We start from the raw sequence: 22,119 nt of genomic DNA on the forward strand, positions 1-22,119 counted from the left end.
CTTCTGTGTTGTGTAAAATCATATTTCTTACTTCTTGAAGTCCTACAACTGTCGTGTAAGGTCATATTTCTTACTTCCAGAAGTCCTACAACTGTCGTGTAAGGTCATATTTCTTACTTCCAGAAGTCCTACAACTGTCGTGTAAGGTCATATTTATTACTTCCAGAAGTCCTAAAACTGGAATGTAAGATCATAGTAGAAGTCCTACAACTGGCATGTAAGGTCATATTTCTTGCTTCCAGAAGTTCTGAACTTGTGTAAAATAGGCTTCTGTACAATTTTCTTATAATTCTCTCATTTGAACAGGAACTAATGAATATAGTAATTTTGCAAGCAATGATTTTAGCGTTTTAAACATGTTGACCAAATTAATACAAATGGAACTTATAAGAAAATTGCCAAATAATGGCTGTCACTGTGTAAAGCAGGGAAAACACAGAGAGAAAGGAAATAACTAAAATTAAGTTTTCATCGATTTTCTGTGGTTCTCAGGTTCTCTGTGGAACTTACATTATTGGAACACTGTGGTTCTCAGGTTCTCTGTGGAACTTACATCACTGGAACACTGTGGTTCTCAGGTTCTCTGTGGAACTTACATCACTGGAACACTGTGGTTCTCAGGTTATCTGTGGAACTTACATCACTGGAGCACTGTGGCTCTCAGGTTCTCTGTGGAACGTACATCACTGGAACACTGTGGTTTTCAGGTTCTCTGTGGAACTTACATCACTGGAACACTGTGGTTCTCAGATTATCTGAGGAACTTACATTACTGGAACGCTGTGGTTCTCAGGTTCTCTGTGGAACTTACATCACTGGAACACTGTGGTTCTCAGGTTCTCTGTGGAACTTACATCACTGGAACACTGTGGTTCTCAGGTTATCTGTGGAACTTACATCACTGGAACACTGTGGCTCTCAGGTTCTCTGTGGAACTTACATCACTGGAACACTGTGGTTCTCAGGTTATCTGTGGAACTTACATCACTGGAACACTGTGGCTCTCAGGTTATCTGTGGAACTTACATCACTGGAGCACTGTGGCTATCAGGTTCTCTGTGGAACGTACATCACTGGAACACTGTGGTTTTCAGGTTCTCTGTGGAACTTACATCACAGGAGCACTGTGGCTCTCAGGTTCTCTGTGGAACTTACATTACTGGAACACTGTGGTTCTCAGGTTATCTGAGGAACTTACATTACTGGAACGCTGTGGTTCTCAGGTTCTCTGTGGAACTTACATCACTGGAACACTGTGGCTCTCAGGTTATCTGTGGAACGTACATCACTGGAACACTGTGGTTCTCAGGTTCTCTGTGGAACTTACATTACTGGAACACTGTGGTTCTCAGGTTCTCTGTGGAACTTACATTACTGGAATATCTTCAAGAAAGAAACTCTTCCTTATTATAACATGTGTTTAAATCAATTAATGCACGAGCGCAATAACAAATTATGTCTTTAAGAAGCAAGTTCATCATTCAGTGAGCTGTCTTCAAGTACTTGTCTGAAGCTGTGAGCTGTCTTCAAGTACTTGTCTGAAGCTGTGAGCTGTCTTCAAGTACTTGTCTGAAGCTGTGAGCTGTCTTCAAGTACTTGTCTGGAGCTGTTAGGTGTCTTCAGGTACTTGTCTGAAGCTGTGAGCTGTCTTCAAGTACTTGTCTGAAGCTGTGAGCTGTCTTCAAGTACTTGTCTGAAGCTGTGAGCTGTCTTCAAGTACTTGTCTGGAGCTGTTAGGTGTCTTCAAGTACTTGTCTGGAGCTGTTAGGTGTCTTCAAGTACTTGTCTGAAGCTGTGAGCTGTCTTCAAGTACTTGTCTGAAGCTGTTAGGTGTGAAAGGCGGAACACAATGCGCGGTGAAAGTTTTCACGTGCTTTCCGCAACTATTTGTAATATTCACCCGTCTTTCAACGATATTTAAAATGTTTTCACACAATCTTACAGTATGTAATAATATGCATGCCGAAACACTAACACGTGCTATAACCATATTTAAAATATTCTTACGTTCTAAATACTCGCGCATGTTTTTAATCACACTATTTTTCCTTCGTAATTACCCTGAAGCGCCCAGAATATTCACATATTAAAAGTTTATTATATTCAAACATTCGCATGTGGTCTTACGGAGCAAAATGATTCTGAAGTCCATGTAGTATACACACACACACACACACACACACACACACACACACACACACACACACATGTAATAACTATATCATACTATTCTTACACATTTTCACACATTAATATCTTGCTGGAGATCTCTGTAACAGACGTCTTCAATTATAATTATTATAATACACCTCCTTATAACATAATATAATGACAACACGCGTTTATAGCTTCCTAAAACATATATCCTCTCTGTCTTACCATTCATAACAATATCTTATCTTACATTCTTACAGTTTACCTACTTATCAGTGACAAAGATTACTCTGTTATGCATTCTTACCACACAAATATTTACATTTTATAAAACAATATAATGTTTTCCAATAGCCGTATTTTTCACTTATAACAGTATTCTATGATACGTTCTATTTACACAAAGTTTTATCATTTATAATAAAGCTCCATCATACATTCTTAAAATATAAATATATACCTGTTATTTATTGTACATAATTTCCGATTCGTATAGGTATCATTTATAACAATACTCTATATTTACAAAAATCTCTTACTTGTCCCACATCGCATCCAATAATATTATAAAGGTGTTGACTAAATAAAACAGTGGCAATCCGTATTTTTCATATCCTTTCATACTCGTATATTCTTTCGGGTTTTGTTTCTGATCTTTATAGTTTTGAGTGTGAAAACATTAAGTGGGACTTCGTAGTGTATAACGTGAAGTCTATACTTTAGCAAGCAATAACAACATCGAAGAAGTGTAAGCGCATTTCAAAGCACGTTATTTTGGTCTTGCCTGCCGTGTAATAATACCCAGACCGAGTGCTTCTCTCCTAGGCTTTGAACTATTTTTCGGAGTGACGCCTTGAGCGACTTATATATGTTTCATCACCGTTCTCCACTAGTCAGTTCATTATATGAACGTGTGAACGCTCCAACTAGGAATGTGTTATAGAAGAATGCCGCCAGAATACCAGAGTTATTGAGGCGTGTGTGAAATTAACGAAGCAAGACTCGCTAGTGACATTTAATGACTAGCAGAGCGATGTCTTGTTAGGAATAATACTTCAAGTAATTCAATATCTTTCTAATGCAGCCCTAGTTTACTTACAAGCATGCACGTCTTGGCTTACTACGTGCAATCCAATCAAAAATCTCTAATTCGATTAAACTGCTTATTCTGTTGTTTGATTGGTGAAGAAGGATAAACCTAACTTTACCCTTTGTTCACTACCACCCATAATATAGTTTAATTTCGCGCAAAGCTACACGAGGACTATCTGCTCTTGCAGTGTAAGACTAGAGGGAAGACAGCTAGTCAACCCCACCAACTCTTGGGCTACTTTATTACCAACGAACAGTTCGACTGACCGTCACATTATAACGCTCTCACGGCTGCAAGGACGAGCATGTGTAATGTGACGGGGATTCGGACCCGCGACCCTCACATTACGAGTCGAGCGCCTAAACCACCTGACCATGCCGGGTCCTATAATATAGTATTTTTATGTGAAATCCAATATCATCTGCTTCAAGAAATTCGTACGAACAACGAAAATTCACGAAGTTCTCAATCCAGTTGCTCGTGCTCACGTGGTATCTAATGTTATGCTTATATACAATATATATACATATATGTGTGGTATAATTTCAATCTCTGGTTTCTTCTACGAACAGTTCATGATTAAATCAGTACGCAGATAATCTAATAAAAAGCTACCATTGCATTAGTTTATATAGAGGGAACAGAAATAATATTTAGTTCTCACTTTCCAATGTAATCCACGTGGTTTCGAATGATTTTATCGTTTTCAAGTAATTGGACATGAAGGACAACTAACCCTAAATTATCTGTTACAAGCAGATTCGCGCGTAATTTTACGTTACTTTTACAATTGTTTATTCCATATAAGTTAAAATTTCACTGTATATTTGCACGAACCTGCACCATAACGTATATCTTTGTGCTTGCAAATGTCGGCGTTTTTCATTTGCACAAAACACGTCTCTCCTTTCATTACCTGGCCCGGCATGGCCTAGCGCGTAAGGCATGCGACTCGTAATCCGAGGGTCGCGGGTTCGAGCCCGCGTTGCGCTAAAACATGCTCGCCCTCCCAGCCGTGGGGGTGTATAATGTGACGGTCAATCCCACTATTCGTTGGTAAAAGAGTAGCCCAAGAGTTGGCGGTGGGTGGTGATGACTAGCTGCCTTCCCTCTAGTCTTACACTGCTAAATTAGGGACGGCTAGCACAGATAGCCCTCGAGTAGCTTTGTGCGAAATTCCCAAACAAACAAACCTTTCATTACCAAGAAGAAGAAATGTTCTGTTTGAACCTTGAAAAGCTTACAAAATACAACAAAATGAAATTTTGTCGAAGACGTTTCGTTAAACGTGCAGTTTCGAAAGGTTTTATTTTTTTTTAAGCCATTGCAGGGGTCGACTACAAATCCGATTTCTTTTACTAAACAAAGGTACACATGCTTCACGGATTTTAAACATAAGCTGCTTTCATGGAGGTCTTTTTTAAGAATGGAAGACGTGAAATAGATTTTTGCCGCTCTCATGAAACTATTACAGACATGTCTAGACATGCAACAGCTTGCGTTTTCAGTGGAAAACTGCGGTGTTATTTTTATGTACCATTCAAATAAAACCAAAAATCTTAAAGAAACGACAGCAATGTGACTATGTAATAGTTCCACGGTTACTTATAGGCCTGATGTACGATTTCCATTAAAATGTAATGTATTTTAATGTCACGTTTAAGACTTCATTATAGGAATATTTGTTGAAGTAAGGAGTGATATGATAAACGTTCCTACCAGTGACGTAGCGATAAGTCTGAAGGCTTATAACACTAAAACACTGGTCTTTGTCCACTCTGTAGCTTTGTGCCGAACTCCAAACAAGCAAATTAACTTCAAACAACGAAATTTTTCTTTATGTTTGACATACTGCATTAAATATTTTGATTTTTCTTAGATATGAGTTCTTATAATCTTAGCGAAGGATATAAAAACCTATTCTCACTTCATGTACGTATCAAACATATCTCACTTCATGTACATAGCAAACGTTATCGTATTTCATTTCAGTGAAAAAATAAGACCTTCAGGAATAACCGGTAAAAAAAAAACACCCTACAATAATGGAGATTCGAATGTCCTTTGTACGTTACAGAATTCGTCTTGATTGTAAGACCGTGGAATGTCGTACTCTTTATGACAACACTTCATAGCTATTCATAGCTTCCTATTGAGTACCTGGTGGGAAGATGAGAAGAATTCGAGATAGAATGGTTAATGTTTTCAGTGTCCTTCATACTATTTCAGGGAATATACTGAGTTGAGAAGTAAAAAAAACAAATAATGAACCAACGACATAGATTAGACGAAATTTGCAAGATGGTTTTTGATTTAACATGGATAAACTAAACACGCTGTTTAGATTTGTTTACCAATAGGACCCATTCTCTGTCAAGCAGAGTTAATGTTCATTTCTTTTTCATTGAGTGTTTGTTTGTTTTTGATCTTCACACAAAGCTAAACGAGGGCTATCTGCGCTAGCCGCCTCTAATTTAGCAGTGTAAAACTAGAGGGAAGGCAACTAGTCATCACCCATGTATTAAGTAAGGAAACAAATATAAAGAAACGCAAAATCAAAGAAGCCCTAGTTATACAGCAATTAAAACCAAAATTAAACCAATGTAAAGGAATACCTTTATACCCAGTGGCTCAGCGTTACGTCTGCGGACTTACAACACTAAAAACCGGGTTTCGATACCCGTGGTGGGCAGAGCACAGAGAGCCCGTTGTGTAGCTTTGCGCTTAATTCAAAAAACAACAAACAACAACCTTTATACCTATACTAATTAATAACCTAACATCCACCTGCAACGCCCCCTACAATCACGAACCCGTTTATACTCTTGTCCCTAAGGCGTGTCAACGTGTCAGGCACCGGTCACTTGCAAACTCTCTTTTTCTGAACCTTAAGGTGACCTACGAAGGTCAAAACGTTAATATCTATACCAGCCGTTCTGAGATACACAATCCTTCTATTCGATCAGAAGAGAAAACACCCCACGAGTTCAATGTTAGTTGTAAGCGTTACCTTCTTTCTAGTCTACAAACTTAAAACGACGTAGCATGGTATAAATATTGTAAAACAAACAAATATAATTTTGTAATTTTTTCTATTAATACATTTACTGTCGGATACAGCTAATTTTTTTTTGCGACAATTTAGGTCGTCTCGAACTGTGAAGTGGGGCATTTAAGGAGAGACTCCTTAGCAGTAGAAGCTTGGCATAGCCTGGTCTCGCAAACTGAAGATCTCAGATTCGAATCCCCATAAGATCTCGATAAGACTTTTTAGTAAGTCAAAACGAGACACAATTAGTGCTTTGCTACAAGTCGTACTATAATAGTGAGAGGCAGCAATTATCATAGAAGTAATACAGAATTAATAATATAGCTTCATTTATACGAAGCAAAATGTTCTTAAGAGTCAGTAATTTTCCTGTAAGTGACACGGGGTTACTCATACTGTTTAACTGATAATTATAGTTTGTTGGTTGTTTTTGTTTTGGAATTTTGCGCAAAGCTACACGAGGGCTATCTACGCTAGCCGTCCCCAATTTAGCAGTGTAAGACTAGAGGGAAGACAGCTAGTTATCACCACCCACTGCCAACTCTTGGGCTACTCTTTTACCAAAGAATAGTGGGATTGACCGTCACAATATAATGTCCCCACGGCTGAAAGGGCGAGCATGTTTGGTGCGACGGGGAATCGAACCCGTGCCTCTCAGATTGCGTACTAGTCGAACGCCTTAACCCACCTGGCCATGCCGGTCCAATAATTGTAGAAGCGTTGTAATTAACATTTCTAATGTTAAGAGTCATTTATTATGCTAGAAGCGACACGGTGCTATTAATATTGTTTAACTGATAAGTATAGAAACGTTGTAATTGACACAAGAAGGATCACGTGTTTTTACTTACGTTGTTAAGCACTAAACCTTCACATTCGTTGTCACTGGGAGTTTTAAATAATTATAATCATGTTTCTAGATTTACTTATTTAGTCTAAAAGTTATTTTTTGTAAGATCAGTTCTACTATTTCGTAAGTATAAAGATTATTTTAATCACCAGTGACGTCGGTGTAGTAGATCCGCGTGTGACGTGTTTATTACGTCATATATGCACCCTAAGAATGGAGAAAAATAAAGTTCTTCGTGACAGAAAACGGAGGCGAAACGGAAAAGTTGTGACGCATAGTGCAAATTTACATGCACACAGGATAAAACTTTCGCGAAGTTGGGGTTTTATATGTTGTGATAAAACAAGATTTCTCAGTATCATATAAGCAAGAGTTCCATTATGGTATGATTTTCCATATTAAAAATCATAATTATCCTAGAAGTAGCACTGGGTTACTAATGTTTTTTAACTCATAAAAGGAAGATAATTTTTATTAACATTTCCAATGTTAAGAAACTATAAATATAATTATCCTAGAAGTGACACGGGGCTATTAATGTTCCTTAACTGATAAGAACAGGGAAGTTCTCATGCATATTCCGGAGACATACGCAAACCATCTCACTGTGTTCCATATGTTAGTTACATGTGCGTAGCCTTACGAACAGTAATCTTTTGGAAGCGATCAGATGTGTAGTTTTACACACAGTTGCTTGTTGAGATTATAATCATACGCATGGTCTTATCCACAGTTATTTGTCTGAATGAGAGTTAAGTGTGTAATCTTACTTGTAGTTATGTTTCATTTAAAGTCATGTGTGTAATCTTACTTGTAGTTATGTTCCATTTATGGTCATGTGTGTAATCTTACTTGTGTTTCATTTAAAGTGATGTGTGTAATCTTACTTATTGTTATGTTTCATTTAAAGTTGTGTGTGTAATCTTACTTATTGTTATGTTTCATGTAAAGTCATGTGTGTAATCTTACTTATTCTTATGTTTCATTTAAAGTCATGAGTGTAAGCTTACTTGTAGTTATGTTTCATGTAAAGTCATGTGTGTAATCTTACTTATTGTTGTGTTTAATTTAAAGTCATGTGTGTAATCTTACTTGTAGTTATGTTTCATGTAAAGTTATGTGTGTAATCTTACTTGTAGTTATGTTTCATGTAAAGTCATGTGTGTAATCTTACTTGTAGATATGTTTCATTTAAAGTGATGTGTGTAATCTTACTTGTAGATATGTTTCATTTAAAATGTTGTGTGTGATCTTACTTATTATGATTCATTTATGGTCATGTGTGTAATCTTACTTATTGTTGTGTTTCATTTAAAGTCATGTGTGTAATCTTACTTGTTTCATTTAAAGTCTTGTGTGTACTCTTACTTATTGTTATGTTTCATTTAAAGTCATGAGTGTAATCTTACTTGTAGTTATGTTTCATGTAAAGTCATGTGTGTAATCTTACTTATTGTTATGTTTCATTTAAAGATGTGTGTGTAATCTTACTTATTCTTATGTTTCATTTAAAGTCATGAGTGTAATCTTACTTGTAGTTATGTTTCATGTAAAGTCATGTGTGTAATCTTACTTGTGTTTCATTTAAAGTCTTGTGTGTAATCTTACTTATTGCTATGTTTCATGTAAAGTCATGAGTGTAATCTTACTTATTGCTATGTTTCATGTAAAGTCATGAGTGTAATCTTACTTGTAGATATGTTTCATTTAAAGTGTTGTGTGTGATCTTACTTATTATGTTTCATTTAAAGTCATGTGTGTGATCTTACTTATTGTTGTGTTTCATTTAAAGTCGTGTGTAATCTTGCTTATTGTTGTGTTTCACTTAAAGTTATGTGTGTAATCTCACTTATTGTTGTGTTTCATTTAAAGTCATGTGTGTAATCTTACTTATTGTTATGTTTCATTTAAAGTCATGTGTGTAATCTTACTTATTGTTGTTTCATTTAAAGTCATGTGTGTAATCTTACTTATTATGTTTCATTTAAAGTGTTGTGTGTGATCTTACTTATTATGTTTCATTTAAAGTCATGTGTGTAATCTTACTTATTGTTGTGTTTCATTTAAAGTCATGTGTGTAATCTTACTTATTGTTGTGTTTCATTTAAAGTCATGTGTGTAATCTTACTTATTGTTGTGTTTCATTTAAAGTCATGTGTGTAATCTTACTTGTTGTTGTGTTTCATTTAAAGTTACGTGTGTAATCTTACTTATTGTTGTGTTTCATTTAAAGTTACGTGTGTAATCTTACTTATTGTTGTGTTTCATTTAAAGTTATGTGTGTAATCTCACTTATTGTTGTGTTTCATTTAAAGTTATGTGTGTAATCTTACTTATTGTTGTGTTTCATTTAGTCATGTGTGTAATCTTACTTATTGTTATGTTTCATTTAAAGTCATATGTGTAATCTTACTTATTGTTATATTTCATTTAAAGTGATGTATGTAATATTACTTATTATGTTTCATTTAAAGTTATGTGTGTGATCTTACTTATTGTTGTGTTTCATTTAAAGTCTTGTGTGTAATCTCATTTATTATGTTTCATTTAAAGTTATGTGTGTAATCTCATTTATTGTTGTGTTTCATCTAAAGTCATGTGTGTAGTTTACCCACAGTTATTTGTATTAGAGTCTCGTTTGTAACCCTACATGTATGTAGCTGTTTAATTTATAGTTATTGCTAAGTTGAGGAGGAACAGAGTGAAAGTTATTTACTTTGTTAATATAAAACCGAAAAAAAAACCAACAAAATAAATTACCATGACTACCAAATACTGGAAAGATGAATTTGTAAGTAGATTTCAGGTAGTTAACGACTGTTTTTAACAACTCTAGTGTTGTCCACATTCATGTGAAAAACCTTACCATTGACTATATCCTTGGCCTAGAGTCACATATGTAGTCTTACCTAAGGTTACTTGTTTCAACGATTGAAGCAATAACCCTATATCTTTTATATTTCTCAAGGGTCTCTAGTTGTTTTGTTTATAGAGACCCGTCATTTGTGATGTTTTGAATATTTCATTTTACTCGTATTTATCAATAGAAATAGAGAGATAAAAACGACAAAATTCTCTAGTGAGAGATTCAGACAAAGCATTCAAAAGTTAGTCAGTAGTTCTCTTACGACTATTTAGGGAAACACCAACTTCGTTCTACAAACAAAGTTACTATTCGTTCATCAAATTTTCAACAAGTTTCTTTTATTCCAGCTCAACAGCAAGAAATAGTTTTGCGAGAAATAAAATGGCGAATTTTCATTTCTTGAGGCCTCGAAACACAGATCGGCTGTTCATTACAACTTCATAAGCATTTAAATAAAAAAACAACAAGCGCTTTTATAGGCGAAAAAAGAAATTACTAGATAAAACGACAAGAAATTAAAATAAACAGATATAAATTTGTTGGTGGAACAAATATTTCTTTAAGGTTTTTGGTCTCGGAACTTAAGAGTCATTTTGGTGGAGCGCTCAAGAAATAACTAAAAATTAGTTTTACCACGACTCGTTTCTTATAACTTTTACTATCCATTTTAAACTATTATTTTGGCAATTAGTTTAGGAGATACATGTGCGTATTTTGTTTCATTTAATTATTTTTGTTTTACAAAAGTAGGGCCAAGCGTGTTAAGGCGTTCGAGTCGTTATCGGAGGGTCGCGGGTTCGAATCCAGTTCGCACCAAAGATGCTCTCCCCCTTTTAGCCGTGGGGGCGTTACAATGTGACGTCAACCCCACTATTCGTTGGTAAGAAGAGTAGCCCAAAAGTTGGCGGTGGGTGGTGATGACTAGCTGCCTTCCCTCTAGCGCAGATAGTTCTCGAGTAGCTTTGCGCGAAATTCAAAACAGACAAATTTACAAAATTAGCAAATAAAACAAGACAATGTTATGCACATTGTAGGTACTAGCTAGGTTAATATTAATAAAATAAGATGATTTTAAACGTTATGAAACCAACTTGGTGAGGGCCACATGTTACGTAATCTCACGTGTGTTTTTCGCTTGGTATGGTACAATTATCGAAGCAAAGAACAGTTCAAAAACAAAGTAAGTAAAATCACTTATTTTTATATGTGGTTATCGATAATATTTTTATCCACATTATTTCGTATATGTTGTTTGTTTTTGAATTTCTCACAAAGCTACTCGAGGGCTGTCTGCGCTAGCCGTCCCTAATTTAGCAGTGTAAGACTAGAGGGAAGGCAGCTAGACATCACCACCAATCATCGCCAACTCTTTGGCTACTTTTTATTAACGAATAATGAAATTAATCATCACATTATAATGCCCCCACAGCTGAAAGGGCGAGCATGTTTGGTGCGACCGGGATTCAAACCCGCAACCCTCGGATAACGATTAGAGAGCCTTACCCATCTGGGCATTCGGGGCCGTTTCGTATATCATTATAAATTCGGTAAAATACAAAATCTTGACTATTCAGCATGTTGGTCATTACAACTTTAAAAATAAGTGATTCAAATGAGATTACGTAAAGCTTTATCAGTTACTTTAGAATTATTAATTATTAATGTCATTTTCTATCAGATGTGACGTTATTTTAGCTACATTACGTAGATTGTACAGATGATTTTATGTTTTTAATGCATGTTTACCATGCCAAATAGAGTCACGCACTTTATGTTCAGCAGTTTCGTGTCGTGCACACATTGAAAACCCTTTCAGAGCATATTTTGATAAAATGAATGGATTTTCTCAAAAAAATTGGTGCATTGGATAAAACAAACGAAATCCATTATGGTTCTTTTATTAGTAGAATTTAATGTCTTTCAGTGGATTAGAGATAAATTTAGGATCTTACATTGCAAAATAATCCGGGTTGACTCCCCTCAGAGGGTACAGCAGATAGCCCATTTTGGCTTTGCTCTCAAACAAACACACACACACACACACACACACACAGTATTTATTACTATTTACTCTTCTCGTTCATTTAGGCCTTTTTAAAAATGGTTTTAAATTATTTTTTTTCCTATGAAAAAAGCAGTGAAATCAGGTTTATCAATATTAAGCAAAGTATTTATAGTTTTAACTAGCATTACTAACACTCGTGGGCTATACTAATGCCCTTTATTATAACACTTCTGTTTTGTCTTTATTTGTCACTAACGTTTGATAGCTCTAAAGAACATAATACCTCAGGAAAATTACTTTCCAAATGAAGAAACATAACAAGCAATAAACTTTTGAAATCGTGCATTAGTATTAACGTTAAATATTGTTAAAGTTTGAAAATAAATTCATCAGAAGTTTAATCAGTTTTTCGAGTAGAGAAAAGTCTATTTTTATTCAGGTTCATGATATGCAAAGCTTCGATTTTCTCATTAATCGATCGATCAATAATATATGCTCGAATACAAAATCGAAAGATCACCAACATTTCAACTTTCTGGAAGAAATCAACGGTTATAAACTTACCTTATGTTAGTTTTCTGTTTTTGTCTGTTCCTGCAATCTTCGGTAAAATATTCACTGACTTTTTTTATTAAGCTTGTAGTTTTTTGTAGTTTTATTTATGTCAAAATTTTAAGAAACCTTATTCGATATTACTTCTCTTCATTGTACTTGTAAAAAAAAACAACTGATGATTGAGTAAGCTAACTTAACTTGACTGTTAGTTAGGCTTACTTAACTTAACTCTTAGTTAAACTTACTTAATTGACTGTTAGTTAAACTTACTTAATTGACTGTTAGTTAGGCTTACTTAATTGACTGTTAGTTAGGCTTACTTAACTTAACTGTTAGTGAGGCTTACTTAACTTAACTGTTAGTTAGGCTTACTTAACTTCAACTGACTTGAGGGTCGCGGGTTCGCATCCCCGTCGCGCCAAACACGCTCGCCCTTTCAGCCGTGGGGGCGTTATAATGTTCGGTCAATCCCACTATTCTTTGGTAAAAGAGTAGCCCAAGAGTTGGCGGTGGGTGGTGATGACTAGCTGCCTTCCCTCTAGTCTAACACTACTAAATTAGGAACGGCTAGCGCATATAGCCCTCGTGTAGCTTTGTACGAAATTCAAAATACAAAAAAATACAAAATTCATCTGACTATTAATTAGGTTTACTTAACCTTTAACAATAATAAAACCTTACCAATGACGTATACTTATTATAATGTGAATTGAGAGGATCTTATGTTTAATCATATTTATCATATATATTTTAATGTTCTACACATATCAGTAGATGTTGAATAGTTATTATAACGTGAAACAAAGAGAATTCAATATGTAATCAGTTTTACCAGGTTTATTTAGAAATGTTATATATGTAACAGTAGTTTAAAATAATCGTTATAAACCAAATTGAAGTTGAGAGCTATCAAATCATTGATTTATGTTTCAGTTATTCTTCAGAGTTTTCGTCTGGAAGTAAATAACAATTACGTCGTTTCTGGAAACACTGGAGTTCTGAGATGTCGCATTCCTGATTTCGTTAAAGAATACGTCACAGTGACGTCATGGCTTCAGGACGAGACTTTCATTATCCGGGGCTCGACAACGGCAAGTAAGCTGCCATTCAATCACAAGTTAATCCATAACGTTCTATAGATATATCACGTGTATTAAAGAATGTCGTAGAGAAAGTAAAAACGAGCTATAATTATCGCACGTAGCGGTTTTAGAAAGGTTGTTCCATGTTCCAGAAATATCTTTCTTAATTGTGCTAATTTTGTGTGTTTCAAAACTCCACAGGCGTAATTTCCTCTTCTACCTTTATCTGTAATTATCTAAATGTGAGAAACTATCTTTTGTTTGAGAATTTCGCACAAAGCTACTCGAGGGCTATCTGTGCTAGCCGTCCCTAATTTAGTAGTGTAAGACTAGAGGGAAGGCAGCTAGTCATCACCACCCACCGCCAACTCTTGGGCTACACTTTTACCAACGAATAGTGGGATTGACCGTCACATTATACACCCCCACGGCTGGGAGGGCGAGCATGTTTAGCGCGACGCGGGCGCGAACCCGCGACCCTCGGTTTACGAGTCGCACGCCTTACGCACCAGAAACTATCTAGAATGTCAAGTATTGAGCTTTTGCTTATGAACGTTTACATTACCTCGTCGTTAAGAAACTACAAGAGAGTTTGTTTGTTTTTTTTGGAAAAAGAAAAACAACCAATGACCTAAGACGTTGACTAGTGTATGGAAGATAGAACTATCATCCAATCCTGACTTAGCAGGAGTTAAATGTTTTTACTGTTAATTATGACAGCGAATTATTCCATTACTAGTCCTAAGAGAATACTACAGCGGTCAATTTGAAGGAAAGATGCGCTTTTCTTGCGATGGCCCCTGACCCTAAGTTTGACATTCTTAGCTCTGCGTATTTTAGTAACTTCTTGCTGTGAACGAGAGGTATTTTAATGTACACGTTCTTTCTTTATATAGAGAGGCCCCGGCATGACCAGGTGGTTAGGGCGCTCGATTCGTAAACTGAGTGTCGTCGGTTCGAATCCATGTCACACCAAATATGCTCGCCATTTTAGCCGTGAGGTGTTATAATATAACGATTAATCCCACTATTTATTGGTAAAAGAGTAGCCCAAGAGTTGGCGGTGGGTTGTGATGACTAGCTGACTTTCCTCTAATCTTACACTGCTAAATCAGGAATAGCCCTCGTGTGGCTTTGCGCGAAATTCAAAACAAACAAATTTTCTTCATAGATGGAATGTGACGTAATTTACTGTTGATTCATAGATGTTTTAGTGCTTTCAGATATAAGCATTTAGTGTATTTTCTCTTTGACTCTCTTCAATGAAACAAGAAATTCATCCTTGGATCTTCTCTTGTGTTTAGTTGTTGCTTTAATAAGAAATCCAATACTTTCACCTTCTGTTACATTAAAATTATTATAACATCTCGCAGGTTAATTTTGATACAATGTAGTGAAATCTAAAGACACTTAATCTAATATTTTTTTCTCTTTATTTTTTGCTTTCTTTATTTTGTTTTTGAATTTCGCGCAAAGCTACACGAGGGCTATCTGCGTTAGCCGTCCCTAATTTAGCAGTGTAAGACTAGAGGGAAGTCAGCTAGTCATCACCACCCACCACCAACTCTTGGGATACTCTTTTACCAACGAATAGTGGGATTGGCCGTCACATTATAAAGCCCCCTTGCACCAAACATGCTCGCCCTTTAAGGCGTGAGGGCGTTATAATGTTACGGTCAATCCCACTATTCGTTGGTAAAAGAGTAGCCCAAGAGCTGGCGGTGAGTGGTTATTAGTTGTTATCGAGGATCGCGAGTCGAACTCCTTAACCGACTTGGTCATGCCGGCGCCTCCTATTTTTTGCATTTGGAAAATAATTATTATTTTCCAAAAAACGTCTTTATACATAGACTGTTAATTTATCACCTACTGTAAGTAATTTGTTATATTTATATTTATCCTATGAAATACACTTATTTAAAAATTATGTTCTTTTAGCCTCGGTTGTAATTACGAAATAACTGATACTGTTCTTTACGATTAAAATGGAAATATAGAATATTGATATACCTAGTATATACGTACAATAAATATTTTGCTTAAAGCATGCTTGTTTCGATCCTAGCTTTGTTTACTGGGTTTTCAGCTAGTTTGTTCGTATAACGTCCTGTATTTCTGATACCGGGTTCCAGTTTTAAGTGTTATTCCATCACAATGAAAGCTATAAGCTATGGAAATCAGTTGAAATGTTATTTAGCGATGTATATATATTTATTTGGACAATATTTACGTGTGGTGTTTAAAATGTAGTTTTGTAGCAGCGGATGACGAGCTGTTGTGTCTCAAGGGTAAAAGATTTGTTCGTAATTTGACTAGTTCGTAATTGAAAACTCGTATTTTGTTACTATTTTCTCGTTTCTCTATATTGTTAGGGTTAGCTTGTTTTCTGTAACTATTTGTAGACTATGAGGCTGAGTGCTTACATCTGGTCCTAATTTTAACTTTCTCTGTAATGTGAGACATTCTACTATACGTTAAGTTTGGTTGACGCTCTGTGTCCACCCACCCCCTCTCTCTCACACTTCCTTGAAGAGACATTTTACTGCTACCAACTCTATAGCTTATTCCACGGTTTTACTTCTCCTTTCTCAAATATGTGACGTTCCTTGTTGTAGGCTTAACTTAGGTGTAAATAAAGACGCGAAATAGCATCAGTCTCTGTTTCGTTCAGATGTTTGGGTTATCGGACTTGTTTTGCTGTCTGTAAAACAAAGGTGACTTGCTGCAATAGCTTGTGCATCTAGTTAATTTACTTGGTTAAAATGGCATGCTGCGCCACTTTAGTCACTTACTTAAATTATTGAGTTAAAATAGCGTGCTACGTTAGATTGGATGTATTATCGATTCTCACATTGTTGTCAGTGTTCTATTTAACGTATTTCTTTTTACTTGGGTTCAGCATTGCCGGGTGATCAGGACGCTCGACTTGTAATTTGTGGGTCCCGGGTTCGAATCCATGTCACACCAAACATGCTCGCCCTTTTAGCCTTGAGGGTGATATATAATATGATGGTCAATCCCATTATTCGTCAGTAAGAGAGTAGTAGGTGGGTGGTGATTACTAGCTGCCTCCTGTTTAGTCTTACACTGCTAAATTAGGGGTAGCCCTCGTGTAGTTTTGCGCGAAGTCCAAAACCAAATAACATTTTTTTACTTATCTTACTGCTTGTTTACGTACTATTTCACGATGGTCTTTCTTGTAACACTTTTTTCCTAATTGTCTACCTCGAGCTTCTGAAGTGCTTGCGGTTTATAAAAACTATTAATGTAGTATCGACAGCGGAATATATATATTACCATAAGTCAAGCCCCCAGCTAGTACAGCGGTAAGTCTACGGATTTACAACGCTAAAATTAGGGGTTCGATTCCCCTCGGTGGGCTCAGCAGATAACCCGTTGTGGCTTTGCTAAAAGAAAAACACAAACACACACCTTAAGTCAAAATACTTGGGTATCTTGTTTTCCTGCTAGTGCATTACGCTTGCCACAACTTAAATAGACATGAATCGTTTAAAATAAATGCAACAAATAAATCAATAATACCACGCATAGACCCGTTCTCTTCATTATACCACGAATTCAGTCGCGCCCTCTACGTAAACGTGACACTAAATGACTTTTCACTATTTTGTTTCGCATAACACGTCCAAGCAAATATATGGAGCAAAGTACAAAAGAAACTCCATTTTTCCCTTTAAAGTATGTGCTGATTTTGCGTATTTACCAAGGAATATAACGGACACCATATTACTCTTATGGTAACGAGAACAGCAAACCTCTAACCAAACAAAGAGTTTGCTCTTAGTGAGTTTGGCGGCGACTTGGAGTTTCGGTTTGGACATGATCTCGCAACTTGACTGTGAATAGTAATTAGGCGGTAGAATTATTTAATGGGATGGTAACATTATTTAGCTTGTTTGGAACGGGTTCAATAATAAATCCTATAATAGCCGTGAAAGTACATTCTATTATGGCAAGTAAAAGTAAAGTGTATAATAATACGTTTCCCACACCCCCAATGGCACAACGTTATGTCTGCGAACTTACAACGGTAAAATCCAGGCTTCGATACACGTGGTGGGCAACGCACAAATAGCCCATTGTGTAGCTTTGTGCTTAATTACAAACAAATAAGAATACGTCAACCATACTATATCTGTTATGTACTCCAATATCGATAAGGCCTTTCGTGTAATACTAAAAATAATCAAGTGGGCTAGTTGGTGACAAACATATATTGGCTAAGCGCTGTTTATATTAGCTATATAAAAGCTATATTAGCTTTATAGCTATATAAAATGATTTATGCCACTTGTTTCAAATGGCCTGAAGGTTACTGTGTCTATAATTGTATCATCAGAAGCCGAAAAAATGGAAGAAAGAAAGTAACAAACTATTTGTTATTTAGCAACAAAAAGAAACAGCCTTGAAAAGAAGAGAAACGTAATCCATCGGACGTGTCGGAAGATAATTATTCCATTATCATCGAATCCTCAAAAGGTGTATTGATACATAACTGTAAACAAGGTAAACTCTTAACGACATTGGTGAAAAAATAGAGCATACAAGTTTATACATAAATAACACAAATTGTTAATAAATCAGTCATCATTTAGGGTACACTAATTTCTGATTTATGGCATTTATCATTGAAACTAAGCAGTTTTAGTTGGATGTTTGTTTATTATCTAGATCAGGGTGGTATTTAAGTCAAGGCCTCCTTTAATGAAAAGTTCAAGGTTTGTAGACCCAGTCGTAGTGATGGGAAAATTATTAATTGGTATATTATAGCTTCTACTCTCTTCCAAGGGACCATGGCGAGTGGCGAGGTGGTTAAGGCGCTCTAATCGTAATCTGAGGGTTGCGGGTTCGCAACCCCGTCACACCAAACATGCTCGACCTTTCAGCCGTGGGAGCGTTATAGTGTGCGGTCAATTCCACTGTTCGTTAGTAAAAGAGTAGCCCAAGAGTTGGCGGGGGGTGGTAATGACTAGCTGCCTTCCCTCTAGTCTTAACATTGCTAAATGAGGGACGGCTGCTTCGCGCGAAATTGAAAACAAGCTCTCTTCCATGTGGTTAAACTGCTGAGTGACAAATGTTTACTGCCAAAGGCTTCATATAATGGATGCCCCAAGTGCTCGTAGACCGTAGTTTACAGAGGGCACTCAGTTTTGATGGTGTAAATGACTTTATTTTGACATACCATGAACCCTGGTTGTCAGTCCTTATAATGAAGATTGTGTGTGTGTGTGTTTCTTTCTTATGGCAAAGCCACACATTGGGCAATCAAAATTGAAGCTTATCTTTAACCCTGAAACTACATCGAGAAATAAGTCTGAGCTGACTCCACGGGATGAATATTTTTTTTTCACCAATCTTTAATCTATACTCTTTGCAAACCTGTATGTGACGCTTGAGTACTTTCTTCTGGTGGGCTGCTTTGTCGCATATGCTGTGTGATATTTTTGGATTTGTGTGAATAATGATCTGTAAGAAAAAAATATTATTTATTTGTTTGTTTTTCCAATGTATTTGTTCAAAGAGGTCGCCTCTTGTACAGACAGAAGCTAAACCTTTCCAATTTTCTTATACGTGCCGCCCCTGTGGGAACCCTTGAACGATAGACTGAGAGAAAATTTGTTACGAGACTCTGGACCTACGTGTTATGCTAATCACGAAGTAGGTTTGGTAGTCTTCCGAAGTTCTGAAATAAATTTATTGTAGGGCTGCTAAACATTTCAAGTTCTGAAGTGAATTTATTCTGTGGGTACTAATTGTTTCTACAAATCGTAAAGTGAATTTATTCTTGGAGAGTTCAAATATTTCTTCAGGTTTTGGAGTGAATTTATTCTAAGGTTGCTAAACGTTTCTCCATTTTCCGAAATGAATTTATTTTAGAGGTGTTAAGTGGATAAATTTTTGTAAATGGTTACCAAAACGAAACAGTAAAAGCGTGTCAACTGTGTGACGCTCCTTCGAAACTGGACGGCCACTTAGTTGTCCGACCATATGTGCTCTTGGTAATAAATAAAAGCAGTGGCAGAGGCTAGTTCGAAAACGGAACCGGCGTACTCTAATTTTTGACCAATTTATTAGTATTTGTTTTAAGTATCTATTGTTTGTTTAAAGGAGTGTTTTCCGTATTGTTTACTCATCTTGAGTGAGTTCACTCTTGGGTTTTTACGTGTTAATTCTACTTCATAATGTTTTCTAAGCCTCGTGCTGTTACTGGTTCCTTAGCGCTAAGCTGCACAATGTGCTGTCAGCAATCTGTTCACCGTGGGTATCTAACTCCGGATTTTAGTCTTGTAAACCCGTAAACTAACAGCTGAAAACCATAAAGGGCATTGAGACCGAATTTGCACTTATACACTAATATATCGTTTTCAAACTTCGCTGAAGACGGAATAAGTACGTTCCGGAACGTTCGCTGTCTCCATTTGTAGTTTCTTTATGTAATTTATAAGATCATGGTGTATTGTTTGTTTTCAGAACCAAAGGTTAAGAGAAACTTAGGAGCGACAGAGGAAGCACTTAAACCAAAATGTACGTTTTATGATTCATCAGCGTAGTGTTTGAAATTCTGGAAAACAAAAAAGAGAGAAAGAAAGGTTAATGGGATAGATATATCTCACAGCATAGGAGAGCTAGATTATGTCCATCAACGTATTAAACGAAATGACAGGGCAACAAGACTGAAAGTTGAAACGATCGAATACATTACAGCTCGTTAAGTGAACGAGAAATATACGTTTTCCTGCCAAGATAAATCCTTTAGGTAAACACATTGATTGAAACACGAGTTGCTCGCAGTTTCTTGCTCTACTTTTGAGCATGCGCGGTAAACGACTAGTTTGGTATACGTTTATTGGGTAAATGTTTAGGCAAATTTGTTTTTTCTTTTTATTTTTAAATCAACAGATACGTGTGTGTATATTTAAGTAATTATACCACATTTTGTTGTTTCTTTCAGGTAGATTTAGTGTCTTTCCAAGTGGAGAGTTTCATGTTCGAAGAGTAACTGCTTCGGACGTCAGTAAGACGTTTCGTTGTCAAGTGCAACATCACCTAACCGGAGAAACGCAGACTAGCACGACCTCTGGACGATTCGTCGTTACAGGTGAGCTGGTTACATTTTCTCTTGTGTTTGTATTTGTCCAGAATGTATTTTAATAACATCCAGTGGCTCGACATGACCAGGTGGTTAAGGCACTTGTCTCGTAATCTGAGGGTCTTGGGTTCGAATCCCCTTCACAACAAACATGCTCACCTTTTCAGCCCTAGGGGCGTTATAATGTGACGGTCAATCTCCCTATTCGTTGGTAAAAGAATAGCCCAAGAGTTGGCGGTGGGTGGTGATGACTAGCTGCCTTCTCTCTAGTCTTACGCTACTAAATTAGGAGCAGCTAGCGCAGATAGCCCTCGATAGCTTTGCGTGAAATTAAAAGACCAAACAAACAAGACAAACAACGTACTCATTCCAAACTGAACACAGATAAGTAGTTTCTAATTTAGTTAAAACGAAATCACTGAACTAATAACTCAGCATTATATATTTCAGCTTCCTGAAGGGAGGTTTGTTTGTGAGATTCAGTCAAAGCACTAGATTTAATTACTACTGTCGTTCTCATGTAGCAGAATGAGGCATTTTTTCCTTAAAACTGATCTCCAATCTTTTCTACAACTCTAAATAATTCTCGCCGAGACAAGTCTGTGCATGAGTGACGTAATAAAACTCAAGATGACACGATACAATGGTGCATCTCTTTCTATCCATTATGAGGAATCAAACTCCGAATTTTATCTTTGAAAACCCGTAAACTAATAGCTGAATCTCAGAGAGGACATTTAGACCTTATCTGCACTTATCAGTAAGGCTAGATAAGAATTATTTGCCGTCCATAATTTTGACCTGATCAACTAAAACGAAAGTCAACAGTCTCTAATAGAACTTTCTCGCCTGATCCAATGAAACAACGAGAATTATCTAACTTTTATAACGCACCCTCGGAGCTAAAGTGCGAAGCTCGGTTTTCATGGTAAATGGACCTTTAAATTTACATCCAATAGGGTAACCATTAGACCACGCCTGGCCCTAGCCTAAAGTCAATAATAAATGTTTCAAAATGGTAACCGTAATTAATTCAGAGTTCAATTATACCAGGCCCACCATGGCCAGGTAGAATAAGGCGTTCGACTCGTAATCGGAGGTTCGCGGGTTCGCATCCCCGTTGTGCCAAACATGCTTCCCTTTTAGTCGTGAGAGGCGTTATAATGTTACGGTTAATCCCACTATTTGTTGTTAAAAGAGTAGCCCAAGAGTTGGCGGTGGGTGGTGATGACTAGGTGCCTTCCCTCTTGTCTTACACTGCTAAATTAGGGACGGTTAGCGCAGATAACCCTCGAGTAGCTTTGCGCGAAATTCGAAAACGAAACAAACAATCAATATATACCAACTCGTCTAA

General features: G+C 36.5%; 1 protein-coding gene across 7 annotated transcripts in view; it reads left to right on the plus strand.

The window, feature by feature from the left end:
* LOC143246627 (cell adhesion molecule Dscam1-like) overlaps positions 1 to 22,119 on the plus strand; it is a 254,917-nt gene that overhangs the window by 38,800 nt on the left and 193,998 nt on the right. For 5 of the 7 annotated variants that reach the window (XR_013026080.1, XM_076493668.1, XM_076493670.1 and 2 more), the window contains exons 3-4: positions 13,506 to 13,667; positions 20,628 to 20,774. Coding sequence is in view for 5 of the 7 variants with exons in the window: in XM_076493668.1 (XP_076349783.1) it covers positions 13,506 to 13,667; positions 20,628 to 20,774 (309 nt within the window). In the remaining 2 variants the exon portion in view is untranslated. Of the gene's footprint in view, positions 1 to 13,505; positions 13,668 to 19,314; positions 19,334 to 20,627; positions 20,775 to 22,119 lie in introns of those variants that run through there. The other 2 variants (XM_076493671.1, XM_076493669.1) reach the window with 2 other exon arrangements.

This window comes from Tachypleus tridentatus, chromosome 3 (genome assembly GCF_004210375.1).
Source record: "Tachypleus tridentatus isolate NWPU-2018 chromosome 3, ASM421037v1, whole genome shotgun sequence".
Taxonomy (NCBI): Eukaryota; Metazoa; Arthropoda; class Merostomata; order Xiphosura; family Limulidae; genus Tachypleus; species Tachypleus tridentatus.